We start from the raw sequence: 23,825 nt of genomic DNA on the forward strand, positions 1-23,825 counted from the left end.
GTTAGTCCCGATCTACAATAGATATAGTAAGCTTTAAGTCATAAGAAATTAATCAATCATAATTAACTATTCTTCTATAATTCGATTATGATTGGTCAATTTCTTAAAGCTTAAAACTTACTACACCTAGGTTGCGTTCTTTTATTTGCAACAGATGTAGCTGAATGCATCTCGTGTATGCATCAAGATTGCACTTTTTAAGATTACTAATGGCTTCTGCACATATGGCTCCTGCACACAGGACGCGGTAGTGCTTGCCTCGCGGCGGAAGTTCACGCGACAGCCAATCAATATGTTGTTTTTCCGTAAAAGCTAGAAGGTTATTACGGAAAGTAGCATATTGATTGGCTGTCGCGTGAACTTCCGCCGCGAGGCAAGCACTACCGCGTCCTGTGTACAGGAGCCATAACTAGTGATGTACTGTTCCTAGAAAATAAATTTTGCTATTGGCTATTGGATCGTCGTATGTCCGACGTCAGGTCCCAATCAGTAATGTATACTTTATTGTGGACTTGCACCTACACGAGTCATGTAAAAACAATACTTGCAAATAGTTGAGTAGTGTTGGGGGTACGCCTTTTGGTTGCCTGAAGTCATATTGAGAGAGAGAGAGAGAGAATACTTGCAAATAGGTTAAAACAGTGTGATTTTTTACTTTAGGATAATATTTGAAAAATATAATATATATTTTAATGGTTATATAACTTTAATTAAGAATACATAAAATTTTATTAGAAAACAACACCAGATGATTTCATAATCAATAATACAATTTTACAAAATTATTATCTCGTGTATTTGTCACGATATTGTTCTGCCTAACCCACTGTAGTTGTGAGACAGCATTAGGTAACTTTGGGTTGTCATGAATCATATAATAGTAGTAGATGGTGATGTCTGTAACTTATTTCTGCTCTAGGAAAACAACTCGGAGAGGTATTATCGGAAACACCCTAGAACTTCTAGTATTAGGGTGCTTTCCAGTTACGTTTTGTGTACACAAAACCAGTCTTGTGGTTGTATATTATCTTATAAGTATATTGGTTGTATATTATCTTATAAGTATATTGGTTGTATATTATCTTATAAGTATATTGGTTGTATATTATCTTATAAGATATTTTAGATAATATGCGACCAATAAACTGGTTTTGTGTACGTATGTGTCAAGATGTGTTAAGCAATTGGAAAGCATCCTTAAAGTGCAGCTGGATAGGGAATCTGAACGCAGCCCTGCATAGAGCGTAACTCAACGGCAGGTCAGCCAAGTCTTTATTCTCAAGTAGTACGACTCAACAGTGGATTTTCTCTCACAAGTTAGGTTAGAAGTTCATTACCGACTTCATTTATTGACGATTTAATGTTAAACAATTTGAGTCCACGCAAGCATATACGCTCGCCGTAAAGTCCACTTCTTACAATCAATAGTATAATAAAAAACATGTCAAATAGTAAAGAGAAGGACGAAGAGAAACCTGTAGTAGCGAAAACAGCCGTAGATCTGCAAAGGTTAAAACTCGTGAAATTGATGAAAAACATAGTAAGTACCATATTTTAAATTGCTTTTAAATTCTTTCTTAATATTTTTACACTATTTTAAGATATAATTGGAGTAATTTACACTTTAATGCCATAGGATAAGCCAATGATACTACCAGAACGTCCTAAAGCCAAGAGTACACCATCCGTTCCAGAATTTGTTCGTAATGTCATGGGTAGCAGCGCTGGAGCTGGTAGTGGAGAGTTCCACGTATATAGACACTTACGGCGTAAGGAATACGCACGTCAAAAGTTTATTCAAGAAAAAGCACATAAAGTAACTGTCGTACAAAAGCTATAAACAAGATTATATATAAATCATTGGACTTTTTGTATCTTATATATTTCTTTATATTACAAAAATTACAGGAGCTTCTAGATGCTGAGTATCATCAAAAATTGGAGGAAAATAAAAAATTAGCAGAACAAGTAACAGCAAAGAAACGTGCTAAAAGATTAAAAAAGAAGCAAGGACGTAAACAGAAGAAACAGATGAAAACTACAAAGGAAGATGATGCTGTTATAGATGAAAGATATAGTGAGGAAGATAGTTCAGATGAGAATGAAGAAGCTGGAACTGCAGATATTTTTGAAGAACATGAAAATGACAGAGAGAATACTCAGAATTCTAAAGACATGTCCAATGTTGAAGATGAATCAGTGGCAACAGATAAGAGCCAAGAAAATGTATCAAAAGTACCTGTTGAAGTAACAAGTGAGAACAGTCAATGTGAAAATGGAACGTGACAATACGTATTAATATTTCAGTTTGATTTAAAATTTCATGATACATTTGTAACCACAAAGTTTGATTCTACAATTAGACAATATGCTATATCACACATGCAGCTATGGTACGATAAATTTTCTATTACATTTTACAAATAAAGTAATTTATCAGAATATAAATTGAAAATATAACTGCTATTGATTATTATAAATTCTCTTTTTATTAAATATTAATATAACATGTAAACACAATATTAATATAATAAAAGTATTAGTATAATTAATTATAAAAAAAATACCGAGAGATAATTGATGCAAAGAATGCTTGTCAGAAAATTTTTTATTTCTTTTTTTACTTGTTTTTATTAATTTATATTGTAGGTGTCACATCTGAATTGTCATAGCGATTAGTTCTTTCAAATATGTTTGCCAAGGATTGAGCGATTTGACGATTTTCGACGTCTCGGGCATTCTTCGCATGTTGCTCCAATTGTGCTCTTGCTCTGATTAAATCCCCCAGTTTTTCAGGCAGCACAGTTTCCTGCAGCATAACACTCGATATGGATATACATATATATAATAATCTATTTTGTAAGACTATTATTTGAATAATAATCTTTTGTACTTCATACAGTTGTACACGCTATACCTGGTACTTTTTCATGAAATTAGAAATTTCCCCTACGTGATCGCCAATTTCCATCCAAAGATTTTGCAACTCGGTTTCTTCTGTGCAAGCGGCAACGCGACAGAGAGTAAGACACAGCTAAAAGATACATTTTGTATTTGGTTACACGAACGACTAAATAAAAAAAATGCAGTGTCAGCGAATATACTCACTTGTTGAATCAGCGCGTCTTGATGCGAATATTCTACATAACTCGGAACGTGCTGAGCATTATCAAAGGCTGAAATGATACTTCTCCACAATGTCACGGTATATTCGCCGTAATGATTACACGAAGACAATGCCCATGCGGCGTTAGTGCGGACTTTGAAATTAGGACTGTGACATATCAAATTAGTGAGCACTGGAAATACTTGGACCTACAAAAATATCCACCTTTGTATTTCAACAAAATGAATTCCTTCACTAATACATTTTGAAGTATGTATGTACCTTCCAAGAAGGTGACAATATCGAGTCTGGGTTGTGACCCAGAACTAATCCTAGAGCTCGGCAAGCATTCCATCGTACCTAACATAAATGTAAGATTCATCTAACAAGGAATACTTATTTATTGCAACCAGACTTTCTCTGGCGCATGGATGGAGAATCAGTCCTAATACCAAACAGCTTGGGTTATAAGTGATTTGTATCTCATAAGAGATTAGGAAAGAATTATATCGAAACTTACCTTCATGTCGTTTCCTAAGACCGCGCAATTAATGAGCGCATCCAATCCTAATGCCGTGTCGGAAAGTATATGCTTATCCGAACAAAGATATAAAATTGTTCCAATCGCTCTAACAGCATTGCATTTCACTTTGTCGTTGTCCTTCGCAGCTTTGACACACACTTGATATAATTTAGGTAACAGAATCTCTAAAGGCAACGGTTCTCTCTCTTCGTACTGCCTGGAAAACGTATATCCAATACATCCGTATAGATAGAACATACGCCGCGAAAAAGAGAGCACATATCAAATGAAAAAAGTGTGAACAAACTTTTGCTTAGAGAGACAGTCACACAGGTTCGCCAATGCCCAAGCGCTTTTTACACGGACACCAAGATTCTTGTCGTCAGAAGCCATGCAAACCATGTCAGCTAGATCCATGAGAAAACCGGTATCGTCTTCTAACGCCGACAAAGTCACTAACATCCCTAACGCACGTAGTCCAGCTGCCCGCACAGCGCTCTCTTCGTCGCGAACTGCTCCAAACAGTATCGTTATTACTAATATAGTTCTTTGCCTCTGAAAATGTAAATCAAAATAATTATACTTACTACAGCATATCATAAGAGCATCGCATAATAGCATACGGATATTATATAAAAATATCTAATAATATAAAAATGTATTAATAAAGTGAGAGATAAAGTAGTGAAACTGAGGCAATTATATATAATTTTCATCGGTACTTACCGACAATTGAGTGAATATATTTCCACTGATGCTACCCAGACAGTCACAAACAGCTTCTCGCAGTATAGTCTGCGATGTTTGGGCGAGTGATATCATAGATTCAAATATAATATTCCAGAATAATGTGCCATTGCTATGGTAGACTTCGGTGTTTGCGAGACAACCGGACATGATCTCTAAGACCCGACACGCGTGTAATACCACTTGACTCTCTGACTCTTCCATAACTGAGATCAGCGTTGTGGTAACTTTCTCCAAATGAGGGAACACGAGATTGCCCGTATTAAACGCCAATCTTCCTATGAGTTTTAAAGACTGAAGTCGTACAGGTGTACTGATCATCTAAAATTAAAAAAATATTGTGTATGTGTATAGAGAAATATTAATATTAATTATATTATAATAAGGAATATACAGAGTGTATATATTCCATTGACGTACTGTATATACTAAGAGGACATATTTCTGGGATCAACTTAAGCAGAAGATTTACTATAAAAATTTACAATATCTAGACGTTCAAAACTAAAAATTGAGTTATAATTTTATTGAAATTAATTTTATTTTTATTTTCGTTTTCTTCGTTTTGAACAATTGGTTACTTTTGTTCAATAAAAATAAATAAATAAATTTTGATAAAATTATAACTCAATAATCAATATCCTTTTAATTTTGAACGTCTATATTTAGATAACTATCGTGAATTTGATTTATGTTTATAGGAAGTTTTCTGCTTAAATTAATCCTAAGAAAATACTGTTTTAATATGTACAGATTATTGGATTGTATACATTGTTAGTTCAATTGCTAACTTCTTTAATTATAGATTTCTAGTTTTAGATGCAGATCACGTTACCTTGTTAGATATATTTTCTAAGCAGACACGAAGCAACAGACTGATCCTCTCATTTTTTGATGTTTTGACCTCATTAGAGCTGCTCACCGAATTATCGATATCTTCGATATCTATTTCTTCTTCTTCTTCCTCCGTCCCGATATCGCTAGCAAAACTATCATTAAACTGCAGTCTTCCTGATTCTGCATCACTCACAGACTGCTTAGCTAATATATTTAATATCTCCGGAGTGATAGGTTCGCTCGAGGCGAATGCTTCGAAAACGGACAATGCTGCAACTCGCACAGTCGGATCTGCAAATATATGACGCAATCTGTAACGACAGTGTAACAAATTAAAAGTTATACTGATACACATAATAGTGCTATATACCTTTGTGAAATATGTGCGGCCTGCAGTTTCTAACTAATTTGTTGATTAAACCGGATTTCAGCCGTTCGTACGGCGTGCCTTGAACAAGGGCTGCCGTACACTTCAACGCATGAGTCAAGACGGCCACGTTTTTCTCGGCGAACAAAACTAACGATAATGTGAAGTGCAGCTCTTTGACCATCAAACATACTGTGCCGAAAAACGTGATGAAAGAAGTATAATTGGTATCCTCCGCATGTATCAGGAACGGCCTGGCACCCATCAGCAATTCGGTCAACGTGCTCAGTACATTTAGTCTGACTTTCGACGCAGGTTCCACCAGTATGCTTCTCGTCAACACTCGTGCGTCATTCCGTGAACCGGTAGCAACAATCTGTGGCCAATATCCAAAGATTTCTCTGCTCTGAGTGTGCTCCGCGAGAGTCTGCAGCAAACACACAGCTCCTAATCTGACTTTGGAATCGACATGGACGGAATTGTTGCCTTCCGTGTCCGATGTGTCCGAGTCGCTGGAATACTTAGAAATTCCGATATGCTCTGAAAGAACATTACTTCTCGCACCAGACATAATCTTCTTGGCAGTTGTCTTCTTCGGCCTCGCTTTGTGGTTCTTAAGATTCTTGCATTTTGGGACCACGTGGACGCGCTCCGGCAAATTCATCGCCGCAGGACGAAGTAATTGTGGTCTCGTGGCCGAATAATCCTTAATGCCATGAAATAAGAACGCTTGTACCACACCTAACACCTCTCCAACAAAATCTGGAGTATTGGGAATCAATTTCTCCAACATCATAAAATGCAAGATATGCAGACACAAATGTATAACCTGTAAACACGTAGTCATTAAAATAATATATATATTTTATATATTGATGAGTAAAACTTGATGTAATAATGAGTAAAACTTTATATAATGCAATGAGCAAAAATTTTACATGTTATAATAATAAGTAAAGGTTACATACTTTACTATAATAAAGTTTATCATCTTCCCGACATGGTAATAGTGATAGAATCTTGAAAATAATATCTCTTATCAAAAATATAAATTCATCCGATAGGCAATTACTGTCATTTTGATTTACCACAATTTCTTCTAAACATTCAAGTGCATGAAAATTGATTTCAGACCATGGACCATATAGTGGATCCAAGTGTCTCATCAACAAACCCTTATCCTTGAGTAATAATCGTGCATACTGAAACACATAACAAATAAAATATATAATAATGTTTAATTTCAAGAATGTAACATATCTATTTGATAACCAGTTTGTTGTAAGAAAATATATACTAACTTGATTAACATCACTGAAATATCCAACATGTAAGAAGCCCTTTATTGCAATCAGCACATTAATTTGTGCCAGTGGCTCAGAAAATTCTAAAGCTTCTAAGATCCATCGCTTGCAAGCAACAAATGTACGACCATGAAGCTTGATATTGCTTTCTGTTAAATTGTATAAAAATTTACAAGCATTCTGGACTAAGGATGTTTCTGCAGGTAGAATATTTGTACAGAGTTGATTCACTAACAACAATACGGGCTGAAAAGTAAATCAGATTTTAATTTATACTTAATCTTGTATATATATAATAACTGTTCTCATTAACTTGTAATTAACTTGTAATAGCTGTACAAACACAAATTACTACATTACTAACTATACAAAACATAACTGTAAGTGTGATTATTATTGTAAAATATTTATTCTTATCACTAAATATAAATATGAACACTTCTTACATCATTATTTACAACATCCAGCCACCTGTAATCCAGTTCATTAAGATCACTCAGGCATGCGTTGATTTGCTTCTTGTCACTGGGTTTTGTACTAGTTAACAATAACAATCGATCAATTATTGACAAAAATTGTATTGTAGTATCACGAACTGTACGATTTATATGCAACGTGGCCATGATATATCACAACAGTGCGTTAAAATACAATTTTATTATCAAAGAATACGATCGATTTTAATGACCAACTTGTAATTTACACTAACCGTCATTGTACGCCACTCAGTTATACAAAATTATAAAACGATGTCTATTGTGGTTAGTGACACGCGAAGCTCATTTTGATTCTCTCAGCTACACAGGACTACAGAAACTCTGTATTATCGGCTCTATTTTCTTCTTTACCGTATCATGGTTAGAAAGAATACTCAGCTTGTAAAACTACCTTATCGATAATAATCTACTTTCTTATAGAGGAAGCGCGTCCTGTACGCGACAGCCGATAAAGTTTTCGCAATCGCGAAAGCGACTTGTGGTTTGTCACCAAATGCGCCTCAAAGATGTGGCTAGTCTGTAATTTCAGAATTCCACTGACATTACGCAAGAACTGTCAAACGGATATAAAACTGTTCGACAACAAACCCGCGCAGTCTGGAGTGACAGTCCGTTCTCGGCTGACAGTTTAGTCACGCGAATGCATTGGAGGGAGTGGAAGAAAAACATAATTTCGATGTCTAGAACGGTAGTGAGTCATCGTGAAAGCGTGAGATCACCTTAAAGCGGAACGATTAGCCGTGACAGCGAGGAGACGAAAAAGTGAGCATCATGGAAGTGTTGGATCCTAGCGTCTCCAGAGACGATCAACCACTTTGCGTCAACGATTCCTTGGAACGAGGTCTGTTCACGTAATCGTCGCAACAACATCCTGCATTCCTGTAACACCCACCGTCTGCGTAATTGCACTTCTTCCTCGTAAATGACAGTGTTTATCTTTGCCGAAATAATGCGACGCATTGTTTGGAAACAAAGGAATATCAACAGCGATATGGACGAAGCAAATAATGTGTCGTTTAAATATGATGCTGTTGCTCAGATATCGTGAAAATAAATACGTGTTATTTTATGGATTTGCTAACAATCTGTCACATCAGTTGATGACGAATTGAACGTCACGTCAAGGAAGAGTCCTTTAGTTTTGCGAAAAACGTCAACTGGCACATACATTCGAATGTTTTAAATTTATATTCAATATCCGTTTTATATTTTACTACTTTACAAAACTACTTTACAAGGTCACTGATATTTTTTATATTAATATATATTATAGAGAAGAGATAGTTGAAAATGATTCAAATGATTACTTCAGCAGTAACCAAGTGAAAGATGACATTAGTTATCGAGATATAGCAAAATGAAATTTAAATGTTAAAATTAAAATTTTAATGTTTTTTTTAGATATTATCTAATGTTACAAGTAGTACAAAATTAAAGTTGATCATATTATCTGTCAGTATCAGTCTATGACTCACTTTCTAAATAGAAAAATCTTTTATATTTTTTTAAGTAACAACTTATTGTCAGCAATTGTTTTCACCTATTTTTAACTACTTAAACTGCTTTCAATATACACTCATTCAAACAATTTTATTGTATGTATTACACTTGCATATCAAGAATATTTTGTTATTGCTGAAATCTCTTATCTTACTAAATTGATGAAACTATTATGTACTAAAATAAATATTGGAAAAGATTAACAAAAACATGCAAGATTTGAGTTCAATTATCATTAAAATATTTCTTTGTAAAAGCACCAAAATTTTCAATTTTATACAACTAATACCATCTTCCACTTGATTTTTCCTAGGAATCAGTTTCAATCATATCTTCCTTATAATATATATAACATTGAAAAGATTTAATGCAGTATGACTTTTTCTAAATATTTACCCAAAATATTAACATTCCAAAGAGATTGACCAATTGTCAAGAATAGTTATATATATATTATCACTACAAAATTTTCACAACAGGAAATAAAAAATTTATCCTTTAGATCATTATCACCAATAATCCATATGCAGATAATACAATTCTTGATTGACATTTTATACTCATAGCGATATTCTTTCAGTTAATTCATCACAAATACCAACTGATACCAAATCATGTGTAAAAGCACGTCATACGTTGGGCTTCTTGGGTTTTCTTGGTTTTGCCCTGGTATATGCTATGAGGGTCAATTTATCAGTAGCCATTGTTTCCATGGTTAATCAGACAGCGATACCACATACTGAAGACAATGATACTAGTGACGTTTGCCCCAAAATCAAACCAATAAATGGCACATTTATACCGGTAAAATCATTATTAATTTATAATTAATTTGTAATTATATTATACTATATATAATTAGCTTAATCTCTATATTACTTTTATATGTTATAGCTTAAACATGAGTGTAACTTATTCTATTACGCCATTCTGATATTAGTTATCATCCCGTATTACTCATCTACAGACTTATCTTGTTTTACATGTGACTTATATACACATATATATAAACATAACTTAGATACGTGTGTACTTACGTGTGCGTATATTACGCAATGATAGTATTCTCCTCTGCACACAAATACATTATATATATGCATTATATGCTATATTTTTCATTATTTTATTACACTTACATTCTTTCTATAATTCTATCTTCTCTTTATATATACAGGGTGATCGAAAACAATCGCATTCGGTAAATATTATCGTATTTTTGAGCGAATTCTAAGACTACTTTTCCTTTTGCAAAATGTTATTTGAGACTTAGTTGCTGAACTATAAAGATAAATAATTAGCCTTTCACAAGCCAGATATGGAAAGTAGGCAGAAGTGGCACAATTCACCGTCAGACCCTACACATCAGAGGTGGCCAAAATATATCATAGGGATATCCTAAAGATATATTTGGGATATATTATTGGGATATGTGATATCTTCAAGATATCCTTATGATATATTTGGGACATTCCTGCTGTATGGGACACAGACGTTGGGCAATACGTAACAATATTCATACATCTTAGCTTGAAAACTTTCAATGTCAATGTGATTGTGCACAATAGTAAATAAATTATTTTGACTTATTGTTAAATATAATTATAACAATTATTGTTAAATATAATTATAACATAACGTGTAAAGATAAAATAATCGATTGCGTTCGCAATACAAACTCGTCGGTTTTCTCAAATGTTAGAATATCTTATGCTTTGATTAATGCTTCGTTCTTCTCATGCTTATTTTTAAAGTTTTTCGTACATGTAAAGTTTATATTGCACTTAGGACAAGTTCGCGTGCGCGAACGCAATCGGCTATTTCACCCTTACACGTTATGTTATAATCATATTCAACTAAATTATAATAATTTATTTACTATTGTGCACAATCACATTAACACTGAAAGTTTTCAAGCTAAGATGTATAAATATTGTCACATGTGTATTACCCAACGTCTGTGTCTGACGGTGAATTATGCCGTCCCTGCCTACTTTCCGTATCTGGTCTGTGAAAAACCAACTATTTATCTTTATAGTTCAGCAACTAAGTCTCGAATAATATTTTGCAAAAGGAAAAATAATCATAGAATTCGCTCAAAAATACGATAATATTAAACGAATACGATTGTTTCCGATCACCCTGTATATATATTTTTTTTATTCTTATCATTAAAAATTAATTTATATATTTCAGAGCGCGGGAGAATTTGCCTGGGACGAGAAAACTCAAGGTATTATTTTAGGTGCTTTCTTTCTTGGCTATGTGGCCACGAACGTTCCAGGTGGCAGGATGGCCGAAAAAATGGGTGGAAAATTAATTTACGGTCTCGGGGTATTCCTGACCGCTGTTTTGACTGTGATAAGCCCTCTCGCCGCGAATTGGGGTCTGATACCATTCTTGGCTGTGCGAGTTGCGGAAGGATTTACAGAAGTAAGTGTTTCTTTCTTTTTGAAATGTATACATTATCGCTAATATCTTATTATCGCTAATATCTTATTAACATTGTGCATATATATAGGGCGTAACATTCCCTGCAATGCACAGTATGCTAGCGCATTGGGTACCCCCGTTAGAGAGAAGTAAATTTGCTGCTATAGTTTATGCAGGTAATTGGTTAGTTTATTTCTTTAATGAATATCAGGGTTGGTAAATAAATTTTTTTTTAACAAAGTTAATAACCTTTAAATTAACTCAGTTTACGTTAAAAATTATATAAGCAAAAACTAACTCAAGAGTTAATATTAAATTAAGTTATTAGAGTTAAATGTTAATCATGCAAAGCAATATATATGATTTGTATAATTAACTTTTTAACGTTTTAACTTGACTTTTAACTTATTAACTAGTTATTATTTAACTCTGATGAGTATAAACACTATTCACGAGTACTTACCGTCTTAAATTGGTCACAGCTGGATATTTGCATTCACGATATTCTTTTCAGGTGGAAATTTCGGCACTGTCGTGTCGCTACCGGTGAGCGGCTGGTTGTGTTCTTTAGAATTATGGGGCGGTTGGCGCCTTGCATTTTACTTGTTCGGTGGACTCGGTATTCTATGGTATGCATTCTGGTTGATATTCATATATGATACCCCGGCACAACATGTGAGGATTGATCCTTCAGAAAAAGCCTACATCGAAGCTAGCGTTGAGAAGAAAGACGAGGTCGATATCACTCTTTATATGTAACACTCGTATAAGGGATCTTGTTAATAGTTTGACAATGAACGAATAATTTAAACGATAGGACGACGATCCGGGAGTACCTTGGCTGTCCGTATTTACGTCTTTACCCATGTGGGCCATCACTATTACGCAGTGCGGGCAATCTTGGGCGTTTTACACACTTTTGACCGAGCTACCGACGTACATGGACAAGATCTTGCACTTGAATGTGCAACAAAACGCCTTTCTATCGGCACTGCCTTATCTGAGCGCTTGGTTGGTGGGTCTCGGTATCTCAAGTTTTGCGGACGCTCTCCTCGCTCGTCATATGATATCACCGTTGGCTTCGTTTAAACTGTGGAATACGGTGGCCTCATTGGGGCCCAGTCTTAGTTTCGTCGGTGCTATTTGGGCAGGATGTGATCGAATGACAGTAATGCTGATGCTCGCTGGGTTAGGTTCTCTTCAGGGCGCGGTATACGCCGGAAATCAGATGAATCACATTGCCTTGGCACCGCGTTACGCTGGCACTCTGTACGGATTGACGAACGCTGCAGCAAACGCGTGTGGTTTCCTGGCACCATACGTGATCGGGAGTATAGTAGAAGGACACGTTAGTGTATTTTCACATTTATTTTAGTTACGGAGAAAAAAGATTGCTCGTTTCGAACGTTTTCTAAAAGAGATATGTATGTGAATGTATGCAACTTTCTAATAATATATTTGTAATATTACAGGAGACTCTCGCGCGCTGGCATACAGTTTTCTGGATGGCAGCGGGAATAAACATGGCTACTAATTGCTTTTACCTGATGTTCGCTTCGGCCACCGAACAACCATGGAGCAAAGGTAGCAGTTGATGACAATGCCACATTAGACACGCAATATTGAACGTGGAAAATAACATACTCTTCAATCATGTTGCACACAGTACGTTTTAATTCAGCTTTGAAGGTAGGCTTACTTCGTGTGATTCAGTGTACAGGTATCACCGAAATTATATATTAAAATAATTTAACATTCCGACTTCTCTAGTTGAAGTTTTTGTCTAGTATTCATTATTAAGCGAGATACAATACAATGACAATGAAATTGATCGAATTTCGACATTATCGGCTGACACACTATACGAAGTAGATACACGATTACCCGAAAGTGATCTGTGCGTCAAACAGTTGGAAATCGTCAGCCCATTTTTTCCTCCCAGTTGTTTTATCGTTTTATTAATTCAACTACGTCGATTATTATGCGACGACTAAATATAAATAAAGAAGAAACGTCTACGTTCTTAGAAATTGGATGGATGGACGGTCAGCTTCATGTATGCCACATCGATTTTCAACCAAAATAAAGTCGAAAAAATCATCATTACTAGAGGAATTATAAGTCCGTGATTATAATTAGAATTACTGGTATTTTAGACCTCCGCGATGTAGTTAAATGGTGTGGTTAATCTGGTTTCCATATTAGTGCCGCGTTCTTTATGGATTTATTTCCGACGTTACAATTTGTGTTATAGTTTACTTTTATTGACAAACTACCCAAACAGCACACGATATCCCATCGACGTTCTGTGAATGTCCTTAGGACATCAGGACGTCTTCGGGATATCCTCAGGACATTCCGAGGAGATTTGTGCTGTCTGGGTACCTAAGACTGAAAGTTAATTATGCGATTTTTGACCTTATGCGTATACATATAATCTGAAAATCGTGTAATTCTCGGTTTTATCATACATGACGCTGATTGAACAAACTGTGATATTGATGAAATATGACACATACAAAACAACAGTATTTCACGAATTTAATTTTAAGCATGTCTCGCAACAGTATAACAGACAAAAACTTTAATACTTAAAATCTGCAATATGCATAATTTTTTTTAATTTTTATACATAACAATTCTGTATTGATGACAGAAGTTTTAAAAAGAAAGCAGTCTAGATCTGTTAATAATGTTGAGATGTTATTAATAATTTATCCACACATATATTAATATATTTTCTTATTTATAATTTAAAAAAGCTACAGTAATTTGTTTTGGCATATAAATTTATCGCTTTGAAATGATGGTATTACTTATTTATAATGCCAAAGGACAAGTAAGATAGATAGCTTCTATATGTACGCGAAGCTTACCCTAACCAGAATGTTGATATATCATTAACGTATATATTTCTGATAGTAAAATATGTGAATTCGAATAAACGATTTTGTCGTTGAACAAAAATATATATATATATATATATATAATTATTTGTAGAAATGTTATTCTATGTATTTATGAAATAAATCAAGCAGAGATCATAAACAATCGTACTTAGTATAATGAAAGCATAGTATTGATGCACTACAATATAACTTTAGCCATTGACAAAATCACTATTGCTAATCGTAATGATACATTGCATGCGTATTATACATTTTTAATCTATTTTATAGTATTTTAAGAACATGAGAACTTTTGCGTACATGTACTTACGTTCTAATTTACGAGAAAAAATGTAAGAATAGTCTTATGCAGATAATTATACAAAAGTTTTATCTGAATATAATGATCATGTTTAATGTGCAATGACCAAAAAGTGTACAATAATAATAATCAATATTGTTTATATACAATTTTTCATATAGTGTTCGCATTTCCTATTCCTTTAATAAATTTCTCAGTTCAAATATGCATTATGCTATTACAATTAAATTTATTAGGATACAAACTTGATCGATGTGCTTGCTTATTTTATATGTTGACGAGAGTAAAATATGTTGACGATTGTAAAATATGACTGAATATAAAATATTTACTGAATATATTTATTTATCTAAATATGTATATGAAAATAGTAAAAAAAAGATAAAATTGCATTTACAAATTTATATACGCATTTAACGCGTACATTAGTACAAGTCCTAAGGTGAAAAAGATGTTAGCTTGAATTCAAATCATCTTTCTTCTTAGCGGTAAGCTCGAAGATCATATCTCGCATACGGCTCAAGTCAGTCAATTCCGCTTTCATTTTTGAAATATTTCCTTCTTTCTCCGATATTGTTTGCTCATATGTATGCAACATGTGCGTCATCTGTTGAAGCTCTTGCTTAAGCGCGGATATATCCCTCTGATTCGTTTCAATTTCTGCTTTTTTCTTCTCTAAAATCTGCAAAAAACACAGAACATTGAAATTTATATATTCTTTATTTCCAATGCGTAAAATATCTTCGTACCTGTTCTTTTTTACTGAGAGAATCCTTCATCTTCTGCACAACTTTATTTAATTCACGATTCATGTTGTTCATATCCGTAGCTCTCGTCTCAGCGGTTAAACGTTCATTATCTAGTTCTTGGACTCTTCTGTTTAACATGTCAATTTTATTGTTACTGACTTCTAATTCACTCGTACGTTGCGTTAATCTCTCATTCAGAAGATCCACGTTCGCCGATTTTTCCACCACAATTTTTTTCAAGGACTCGATCTCCTATACAAAATACAAAATTACAATTAAGAAGATATTCGTTACAGCTGTATGATTCATACAGTGAGAATATACTAACTTTTTTCTTTATCAAAAGCGCCTTTTTAGACTGATCTTCCATTTCATTGAGCTTCCCTGTTAATATAGTTCTTTCAGCTTTTGTTCCTTCCAAACATTGTTGGGTGTCGAACAATAGTTGATGTAATCTACAAGATTCAGCTACCACTTGTGCCACTCTGTGCTGGAGACTGGTAGAGTGGCTATTGGCCGCTTCTAAGCTCGATTGCATCGCCCTTTCGGAATGTCTCATTGTTGCTAACTTCAATAAAGTTACTTATGATGTACAAATGTACATACGATGAAGAACAGAAGAAATATGAAAAAATTGTACCTTATACTCGTACAACTCCATTATCGCGGATGTCGGAATATTTGTAATCTGATTCAACTCGAAAGCCAATTGTAGTTTGGTTAAACATGCATCAAGACGTTCCTCTTGCGCGATTGAGAATAAAGGTGCCATTTCGTTGCCGGTATAATTCAGAGGTGCCTTATTCATAATATTTCTCAATACATCGCTATTGGTACTCTGCACTAGTATCAATGGTTCTAATTCCTTCATGCAAAGTGCCACTGCGCTAACACTGTCAAACAGAAATACTATGTCATATAATTATTTTATCATATAGAGCGAACACTTTGCTATATTGCCACACTTACCATTCCTGTGGAAACCCAACCGACGACGTTAACTGCAAAACTTTCTGCTTCACTTCGCTGTCACCGGTGAATAATGCTAACGCCATTATCATTTGTACTTGTTTGCTACTGAGCAATTCGGAATACAATGTCAACCAATTAGAATGATTCGCTGCCAAATCTGCCGTTAAGACTAATGCATGAATGTAAAGGTTGGTGGAAGCGTTCTGCAAAGTTGAAAACATGTTTTTAGTATGATTGTAACTTATGCTACATATCCCAATCAAATACCTGAATGAAGTTTCCAGTCCAATCTCCAGCGGCAGAAAAATCATTATTTAGCATGTGACTAAATAATCTACGCATCTCGTGCTCGCTGAACGACTGCATAATCTTCTTTCTGAGTGTAGGATTTTTAATCATTTCTTGAAACAATTGCATTAATTCAGCTTGTTTAGCTTCCGTCTCCGCATTCCTACTTCCATCTCCTGAACTTGTTATGAGCATAAGAACAGATGGATCTAGTTCCACTAGAACGTCAGTGGAAGTTTTGGTGCGTCGTGAATCAATTATCACGGTTCGTATGAGTGCTAAAGCTTTAGAACACACCTACGGTCAGCAGAAAAGCTCCAATTAAATAATTAATTAATTCTTTCTTCCTATATAAATTCCTAACGCTAGATATCGAATTATATTATATTGATACAAGATTTAATAATTATCGAAATTACATACTTGTTCCACAGGTACCCATGTCATAGCTGATTTTATACAAATAGGATATAAAGGTGTTAAGGCTGATAACTTCAGTTTCACTAATGATAACAAGAACTCCATCATAAGAGCGACACATTCTGGGTCTGTATCTTCTTCCAATATAGCTAATATATTCTCTACATCTTTCTGGTAACTAGAAAATACCAAAAATATAGTGCCTTTATGTGTTACTATATGTCATGCAAAAATCTTTGATATAATTAACTTACTTCGAATATGTAACTAGCACATTTCGTGAATGTTCGTTTTGCCCAACATCATTGAAGAAGTCAATAATATGTCTTAACAACAAGATATCTTTTTCTTTCATGGCTGTCCTGAGATTGACAAAAGTCAACGATACAAAGTCCAGGATATATTTCTCAGAAATGTTTGTATTAGTTGGCTCAAGTATAATCAAGAGTTTGCAACATTGCACACTAGTACTGACATGATCTTGGAGCTTCAGTAATGTTCGAATAAACTCTTTAGTTTTGATGGTTCTCATCAATGTGTATACTGCTGGAAGATTTTTATAACACAGATTTACTAGTACTCCTAGGGAAAGTGCAATAATCTTTTCTTCTTTTGATTGTTCGATCCACTGGGTTAATGTAGAAATTAAATATGGAAGATGAGCTTCTTGCCATGATATCTTAATTCCATATGTTAATTCCTGAAGTAGTTTCAAAACCCTTATTCTCTTTTCAGTTGTCAAATTTGCCTGTATGTAAAAAGAAATAAATACTCTTATGTAACTTTTTGTTTGATTATAAAACAAAAACTAAAAATAATATTATTTAGAAAGTTTTTATTTTTTAGAGTAAATTATCTTTAGTAAGTGTATCTTTCCTAAAGATTTATTTTTGTTGTTGTAGATTATGAAAAATTCAGTATTTTTACCTCTAATAACCTTGCCAATATTGGTGCAAATTTGTATGTATGAATAAGGGCTTGTCTAGCAGGAACATTCCGACAAGCATTTTGTAGGACATCTATGGCACTCCAAATCAAAGTAGACCGTGATCCCAAAGAATTCATAAGCTCATACAAGCTCACATAGAATTCTGCAGCTATACTGGTACCAGGATCAAAAATACTGAGATCCAATGATGCACTTATTACCTAAGAAACACAAATTTATTGTATGAAAATGCTACACTTCACTCGTGATCATGTTGTGACTACAATACAAAGCCACATGAGTACCATATATCTTTATGTTTACCCCAAGAGTTCTTTGTATATCGGATGTAGCATTTTCATTAGGATGTTTGTTGTAATCCACTGCCACCGATATAAATGCTTTCATTTGCTGATATTTCTCCATCACGCGTTATAAAATGTCTCAGAGAAAGGAACAAATACAACGCAACTAAAGTCGCGTTAGGTTATTAAAATCCGATTTTACCAACGTCGATCAAGCCTTAAACCGCGTTTAAACTATTTGAAACAAACTCAGATCAAGACCCAATCGACGTTGACGAAATTGGCCTGAGTGTATAGCGCATGTGCGCTTGTGTTCGACGCGCCATCTGCATTTATTGTCCACTAGTTGCTGCACTCGCGATTTCCTTACGTCGATAAATTGCCATTTCGCAGTATGCCTTTCAATAGCGTATCAATCATTTGCTCCATCTGGCGGTGTCGCTAGATAAAACTAACTTACTAACTAACTAAGGCCGGTATTCATAGTCCGATCTTATATTTAAAGGTGCGTTCCGAGTTGCGCATGAAGCGCGTATTTCCTACAGTATACGTATACATAAACTATAGATAAATGCGCGCATATGCATAACATGGAACACAGCCTAAGATCATCTTAAGTACTGTCTTAAGCTGGTGGCATACAGAAAAACTTAAACAGTAAAACGTAAGCAGTAAGCAAATTGACTAATCAAGGGACGTCTACATTGGAAGTAAGTAGGAAGTAAGAGTAAGAAATTGACCAACCATAGTTGAATGTGAGAAGAATAATTAACTATGATTGGTCAATTTCTTATTCTTACTTCCTGTTTACTTCCAATGTAAACGTCCCTTAAAACTTACGTATACGCAACTAGGTATTTCAAGAATAAGGGCCCTGGAACACGCGCTGCTTCTTGAGGCGTGCGGGATGAGAGAGAAGTTCCTTGTTTCCTCTCTTATCTTTGTCTGGTTTATAGTATAATCGAGAGTGGGAAGAATGTGATACAGTCCAAGTTAAAAATTAGAACTAATATGAAAAGCAGTGATTGAATGGCAATGACTTATGGCTTCTGCACACACAGGACGCGGTAATGCTTGCCGCGCGGCGGAAATCCGCGCGACAGCCAATCAATATGTTGTTTTTCCGTAAGAGCTAGAAGGTTATTACGGAAAGCAACATATTGATTGGCTGTCGCGCGAACTTCCGCCGCGCGGCAAGCATTACCGCGTCCTGTGTGCAGGAGCCATTAGGATATAAAAAATATATATAGATATATTTTTTCTCATTTATTAATATTCACTTATCGACTTATTAAGAAAAACAAAGCAAAGGTGGTTCCTAATTCAGAGATTCAGCTTATGTTTAGAAATCAGCCGACTTAGCTATTGGTTCAGACTGTGTTAGACAAAGACAGAGCGCTGTTCGAGACGTCTCGAGCGTCTCGATTGACCACGGTACGATTGAACACAACCAACCGATGAAAAGAATTATCTAGTGAATTACTAGGTCGAACCAATCATTACAATCTATGTCCAATCGTATCGTGGTCAATCGGGTCCCACCCGTTCGAGACCTACAAGCATACTCTCTCTCATCTCGCAATACTCAAGAGGTAGCGCGCGTTCCAGGTAGTATATATTTCAGTGCATATACTGTAGTGTTTCTAGTAATAGAGTGCACCCGGATGAAGAATCTGAATCCATAGAGGAGACCTCTGGTGATTGTGACAGTAACTTCCGCAAATCCTTGAGAACTTATCCTTCATGTTTTCGTTTATCTACGTCAGTTTCTATTGGCCGAATCAATTGTGACGCGACAGATAGCGCTGCAGCCGCGTCGCGTCGTAAGTACGCCGCGTAACAAGTCATCGTGTCTAAATTACTACCTATTTGTCCGTAGTAGTCGGTACGTATACACTCGTGGATCGCGGAGAAGAAAGACGGAGTCGGGACGAAGAGTCTCTCGCAGTAGCATCCGCCGAGATTCGCGTTCCCAATATCGTCGTTCGAGCTTCGCGTGATTCACGACGTTAATCGAGCATTCGCGCCGCATCGTTACGACCTTCGGAAACGAAGCAGAACGAACAACGAAAAGTGACGCAGCACCGTATGCACCGCGCGTGTCGGTAATCTCTTTCCCTTTCTCTCTCTCTCCCTCCCTCTCTCTACCTCTTTTTCTCTGTCTCTCTCTCTCCGACGGTGTGTCAAAGTTCCGACTGCTGTTCGTCGTCGTCGTTGTCGTCGTCGTCGTCGTCGTCGGTATCCGTTGGTATCGTTGATATAAGTTACGAGAGGAAAGCGACGAACGATCGGGCTGCTGCGTCGGGTGGAAGTGTGGCGAAAGGGCGACAGATACACTTCTCGAACGTGCATCTCCGTTACGTGCGAGCGAGAGCGAGAACAAGAGGACGAAGTGTGAGAACATCAATTTCCCGGATCGTGGTGAAGCGTAGTTTCAAGAGGAGCGGCCCGAAATTGCTGCCGCGTGTCGTTCCCGTGTAACCTCGACAGCGCAGCTGTCATAAATGTACACGTTCTACGTAGATTACGCGATCTATGCTCGGCCAGCAGCAGGCCGATCCACCGGAGGCAGTAAGTGATCGTGCCTGACGCGCGACAGTGAATCGACGTTAATCATCGTCGCGCGACGGTGTTGCGCGCCTGTCGTCGTCGTCGTCGTCGTCGTCATCGTCGTCGTCGTCGTCGTCGTCGTCGTCGTCCTCATCATCATCATCATCATCGTCATCGTCTTACGAGTCAACAGTCAGCCAACCAGCCAGCGTACGGCGTTCCTATTTAACGGCGAACTTCCTGACGCAAGCAGGTTAAGCATTCTCTAATATCCATGATTTCCAACTTGGCAGGTGTCCGTCATCCGTCTCTTGACCGGGAGCGTGCGTGCGTGTGTGCGCGAGCAAACGGGGCGGGATATAAGAAACAAATTGTTAAATTATCCCGGAGAAACGAGAGATCGCTGAGACATGTGTGTAGTAGGAGAAGATAGCAGGAGAGGATGTTTACACATCCGGACGCAGAACGCGTTCACTGTCACCGAGACATGTTTCCTTGGACTAAGAACAGTGTGCTCTAATTTCCGAGGGGAGTCCGATATTTCGGATTTCCTTGCTGACGTTTCACGGGCGGTGACAAGTACTCAGGGCTGTAACAATCGTGGCGCATCGTTCACTCCCTTTATTCATCTCTGTTCTCTCTTTCTTTTTCTCCCCTTCTCTCTCTCTCTCTCTCTTTCTCTCTTTGCTCTCCATAGGTCTCTCCCTCGCGCTCCCTTCGTTTCCTCACGATCTTTTTCCGCTATCTCGCATCGTCTATCTTCGTCTCTCTCTCATTCTCTTCCCCCTTCTCTCTTATTTGCACACATACGCGACGCGCGCTTGCGCGAGTGTTCACACGTACACACGCGATGCACGCACGACATGTACACGCACGTATCGCGCGACACAGTCGGACAAAGTGCTCTTTCTCTCTCTCTCTCTCTATCTCTCTGCTACTTCGCGCTGCATCAATGCACCGTTTTTAAACGGTTTCCCATGATTTTTCGACAATTTCTGCCCCAACCAAGGTTACTGCGAAATATTGCCGATGACGTAGATTATTGTTCCATGAATTTTTCTATCGTCGCAAACGCACAGCAGCTCGTAGCAAACCGAACAGCTACATAGAGCGCGCGGGCGAGCGAGCAAGCGGAACTCGTCGGCCCTTTTCACGAGCGTCGCACGAATCTCGTGATTTGTCGTAAAAGCCGTCAAGTTGCGGGTGCATTGCTCTGCCCGCGAGCGTTGTTCCCGTATTCGCTCTTTCCCTCTGCTCCGTTTGCGAAACTGCCGTTTCGGTCCCATCGGCGATATCGTACTGAGGGAAAAGAGTGATGCGGGAAAGACGGATTTGGTTGCGTTAACGGAGACTAATTGGATAATATAATTAACAGTGCTGGATCTCTTAATGAGTTAAAGAGAGCCTGCTTTAAATAGTTAACCGCTTTATCAAGAAAAACAGTGAGCAAGTTCATAAGTAATCGCAGATTCTGTCGCGCGGCTTCAGTTCCGATTGCGAGAATTCAATTAATCACTGTGCGAATTACGAGCGCGATTCGTTTGCTTCGTTTTTGGATCTCTATGCAGCCGTATATACGTTTTATGCATCATATTTCGATAGATTCTTTTATTTTTCACGCCATTTTCGTTCTACAATCTATATTTTTCTGGATATCCTTATCTTATCATCCGTGCGCTCATATTTCGTGAAAGTATCTTCTTTCAAAGTGAATCTGCCCCTTACATGTTTTTTCTTTTTTTTTCTAATAATAACTATTCTCAGTTATTCCTCTTTTTGAAATCTTTCTTATCTGTTTCATGTTACACATCTGATTGTAATGCATTTAATATATGCAAAGCATTTTGTAATTTAGCAGCATTAGAACTGTCTAATTACTGTGTGCACGAAATGATGTCTTATCTGGCACATGAAGTTTCAGTATAAATAGACATTTATCTGTTGAATTGGGCTCTAGAGAACAACCACAGTTGAAAATTATAAGATCTCCTTAAAATGTAGATATTGTCTACATAAAATCTCTTTGATATCTGAAAATATATTTGTTCTTTATTAAAAAATAGCAAAAAATATTTCCTATAAGAATGTTTATCAACAAAGAAGTTTTATTATTTGTTTCATGTTAGATATTGGTATGCTGTTACAAAGCACTATTTATCTTTATGTAATATATCATATTATAGAAATGATGTATAGGATGTTTTTATTAGAATATTGTGTACTGTTCATGATTAAAAAATGGACATTGCAAAGACAGTTAAAGTTACAAATCTAAACTTTGTTTCTAGGTGATCATGGCGAATCGGGGTACAGCTCAAAGGCCAAATGGATCGACGCAAGGAAAAATCTGTCAGTTTAAATTAGTTTTACTTGGTGAATCAGCAGTTGGAAAATCAAGCCTTGTTTTAAGGTTTGTCAAAGGACAGTTTCACGAATACCAGGAAAGCACAATTGGCGGTAAGAACATTCACAATCATTTGATGCTACTTTTGTATTTAGTGAAAGCATAAGTAAAATCATTCTTTTGAATTTTTTTCAATAAAGCCATAGCTTTATTGAAGTATTTTTCTTGTTTCACAGAGGCTGAAAGTTAATCTCATACTGATATAGCAAGCAAAAGATTGTATTGTCTATGCGATAAATAGATTTGTATATATTGTATATATCATCTTTACATTTATTTTTGTATTAATTGTTTAATAATTATTTTAATTATTTATCTTTCTCTTTATTGATTATTTTTATTATATTTTAAATATTCTTATTTTCAGCTGCATTTTTAACACAAACTGTATGCCTGGATGACACAACTGTAAAATTTGAAATTTGGGATACCGCGGGGCAAGAGCGTTATCATAGTCTCGCGCCAATGTATTATCGTGGTGCACAAGCAGCCATTGTTGTGTATGATATAACAAACCAGGTAGGTAATCTGTTAGTACTTTATGTGAATATTTAAAAAAATGGCTTATTTAAGCAAAACTATTTTTTAAATTAAATTTATAATTAATTTGATGTAAAAAAATATTAAATATTGAAAATAAAATTCAGAAAGATAATATTTTGTAGCAGAAATAAATCAGTGAATATAC

General features: G+C 36.0%; 5 protein-coding genes across 10 annotated transcripts in view; 3 read left to right on the forward strand and 2 right to left on the reverse strand.

The window, feature by feature from the left end:
• The first annotated feature begins 1,264 nt into the window (after nt 1-1,264).
• LOC116850097 (PRKR-interacting protein 1 homolog) lies at nt 1,265-2,897 on the forward strand. Of its 2 annotated transcripts, XR_004379260.1 has the most exons (4): nt 1,265-1,540; nt 1,637-1,816; nt 1,909-2,393; nt 2,650-2,897. XR_004379260.1 is itself a non-coding variant. In XM_032827964.1 (3 exons), exons 1-3 carry the CDS (start codon nt 1,442-1,444, stop codon nt 2,284-2,286), a joined length of 657 nt encoding a protein of 218 aa, XP_032683855.1. In that variant the 5' UTR covers nt 1,265-1,441; the 3' UTR covers nt 2,287-2,897. The 2 variants fall into 2 exon arrangements, 1 of the variants encoding a protein (XP_032683855.1); XM_032827964.1 differs by having other exon boundaries at nt 1,909-2,897.
• On the reverse strand, nt 2,599-7,714 carry LOC116850094 (HEAT repeat-containing protein 6). Of its 2 annotated transcripts, XM_032827960.1 has the most exons (12): nt 7,331-7,697; nt 6,882-7,130; nt 6,549-6,782; nt 5,584-6,409; nt 5,212-5,504; nt 4,356-4,697; nt 3,937-4,184; nt 3,627-3,846; nt 3,389-3,466; nt 3,109-3,315; nt 2,918-3,034; nt 2,599-2,809 (listed from the first exon to the last, which is right to left on the reverse strand). In XM_032827960.1, exons 1-12 carry the CDS (start codon nt 7,505-7,507, stop codon nt 2,639-2,641), a joined length of 3,162 nt encoding a protein of 1,053 aa, XP_032683851.1. In that variant the 5' UTR covers nt 7,508-7,697; the 3' UTR covers nt 2,599-2,638. The 2 variants fall into 2 exon arrangements, 1 of the variants encoding a protein (XP_032683851.1); XR_004379259.1 differs by lacking the exons at nt 2,599-2,809; nt 2,918-3,034 and having other exon boundaries at nt 3,238-3,315; nt 3,389-3,551; nt 7,331-7,714.
• Nucleotides 7,715-7,851: 137 nt separating this feature from the next.
• LOC116850096 (sialin) lies at nt 7,852-14,665 on the forward strand. The gene is made up of 7 exons (XM_032827963.1): nt 7,852-8,222; nt 9,462-9,685; nt 11,075-11,311; nt 11,400-11,487; nt 11,826-12,046; nt 12,129-12,659; nt 12,784-14,665. The coding sequence occupies exons 1-7, from the start codon at nt 8,153-8,155 to the stop codon at nt 12,904-12,906; spliced, it is 1,494 nt and encodes a 497-aa protein (XP_032683854.1). The 5' UTR covers nt 7,852-8,152; the 3' UTR covers nt 12,907-14,665.
• On the reverse strand, nt 14,267-18,427 carry LOC116850095. Of its 2 annotated transcripts, none has more exons than XM_032827962.1 (10): nt 18,184-18,427; nt 17,878-18,099; nt 17,205-17,698; nt 16,954-17,128; nt 16,510-16,827; nt 16,240-16,445; nt 15,911-16,163; nt 15,599-15,838; nt 15,271-15,522; nt 14,267-15,203 (listed from the first exon to the last, which is right to left on the reverse strand). In XM_032827962.1, the coding sequence occupies exons 1-10, from the start codon at nt 18,184-18,186 to the stop codon at nt 14,976-14,978; spliced, it is 2,391 nt and encodes a 796-aa protein (XP_032683853.1). In that variant the 5' UTR covers nt 18,187-18,427; the 3' UTR covers nt 14,267-14,975. The 2 variants fall into 2 exon arrangements, with proteins under 2 accessions (XP_032683853.1, XP_032683852.1); XM_032827961.1 differs by having other exon boundaries at nt 18,203-18,304.
• A 1,604-nt stretch (nt 18,428-20,031) lies between these two features.
• Nucleotides 20,032-23,825, forward strand: part of LOC116850110 (ras-related protein Rab-5C) — a 9,140-nt gene continuing 5,346 nt past the window's right edge. The window contains exons 1-3 of one of the 3 annotated variants that reach the window (XM_032828000.1): nt 20,032-20,986; nt 23,022-23,190; nt 23,505-23,656. In XM_032828000.1, the coding sequence (XP_032683891.1) occupies nt 23,028-23,190; nt 23,505-23,656 (315 nt within the window). In that variant the 5' untranslated portion in view covers nt 20,032-20,986; nt 23,022-23,027. Of the gene's footprint in view, nt 20,987-21,952; nt 22,176-23,021; nt 23,191-23,504; nt 23,657-23,825 lie in introns of those variants that run through there. The other 2 variants (XM_032827999.1, XM_032828001.1) reach the window with 2 other exon arrangements.

The sequence above is a fragment of the Odontomachus brunneus genome, unplaced genomic scaffold (assembly GCF_010583005.1).
Source record: "Odontomachus brunneus isolate Ranch 3 - 2012 unplaced genomic scaffold, Obru_v1 Obru_scaffold_134, whole genome shotgun sequence".
NCBI classification, from domain to species: Eukaryota; Metazoa; Arthropoda; class Insecta; order Hymenoptera; family Formicidae; genus Odontomachus; species Odontomachus brunneus.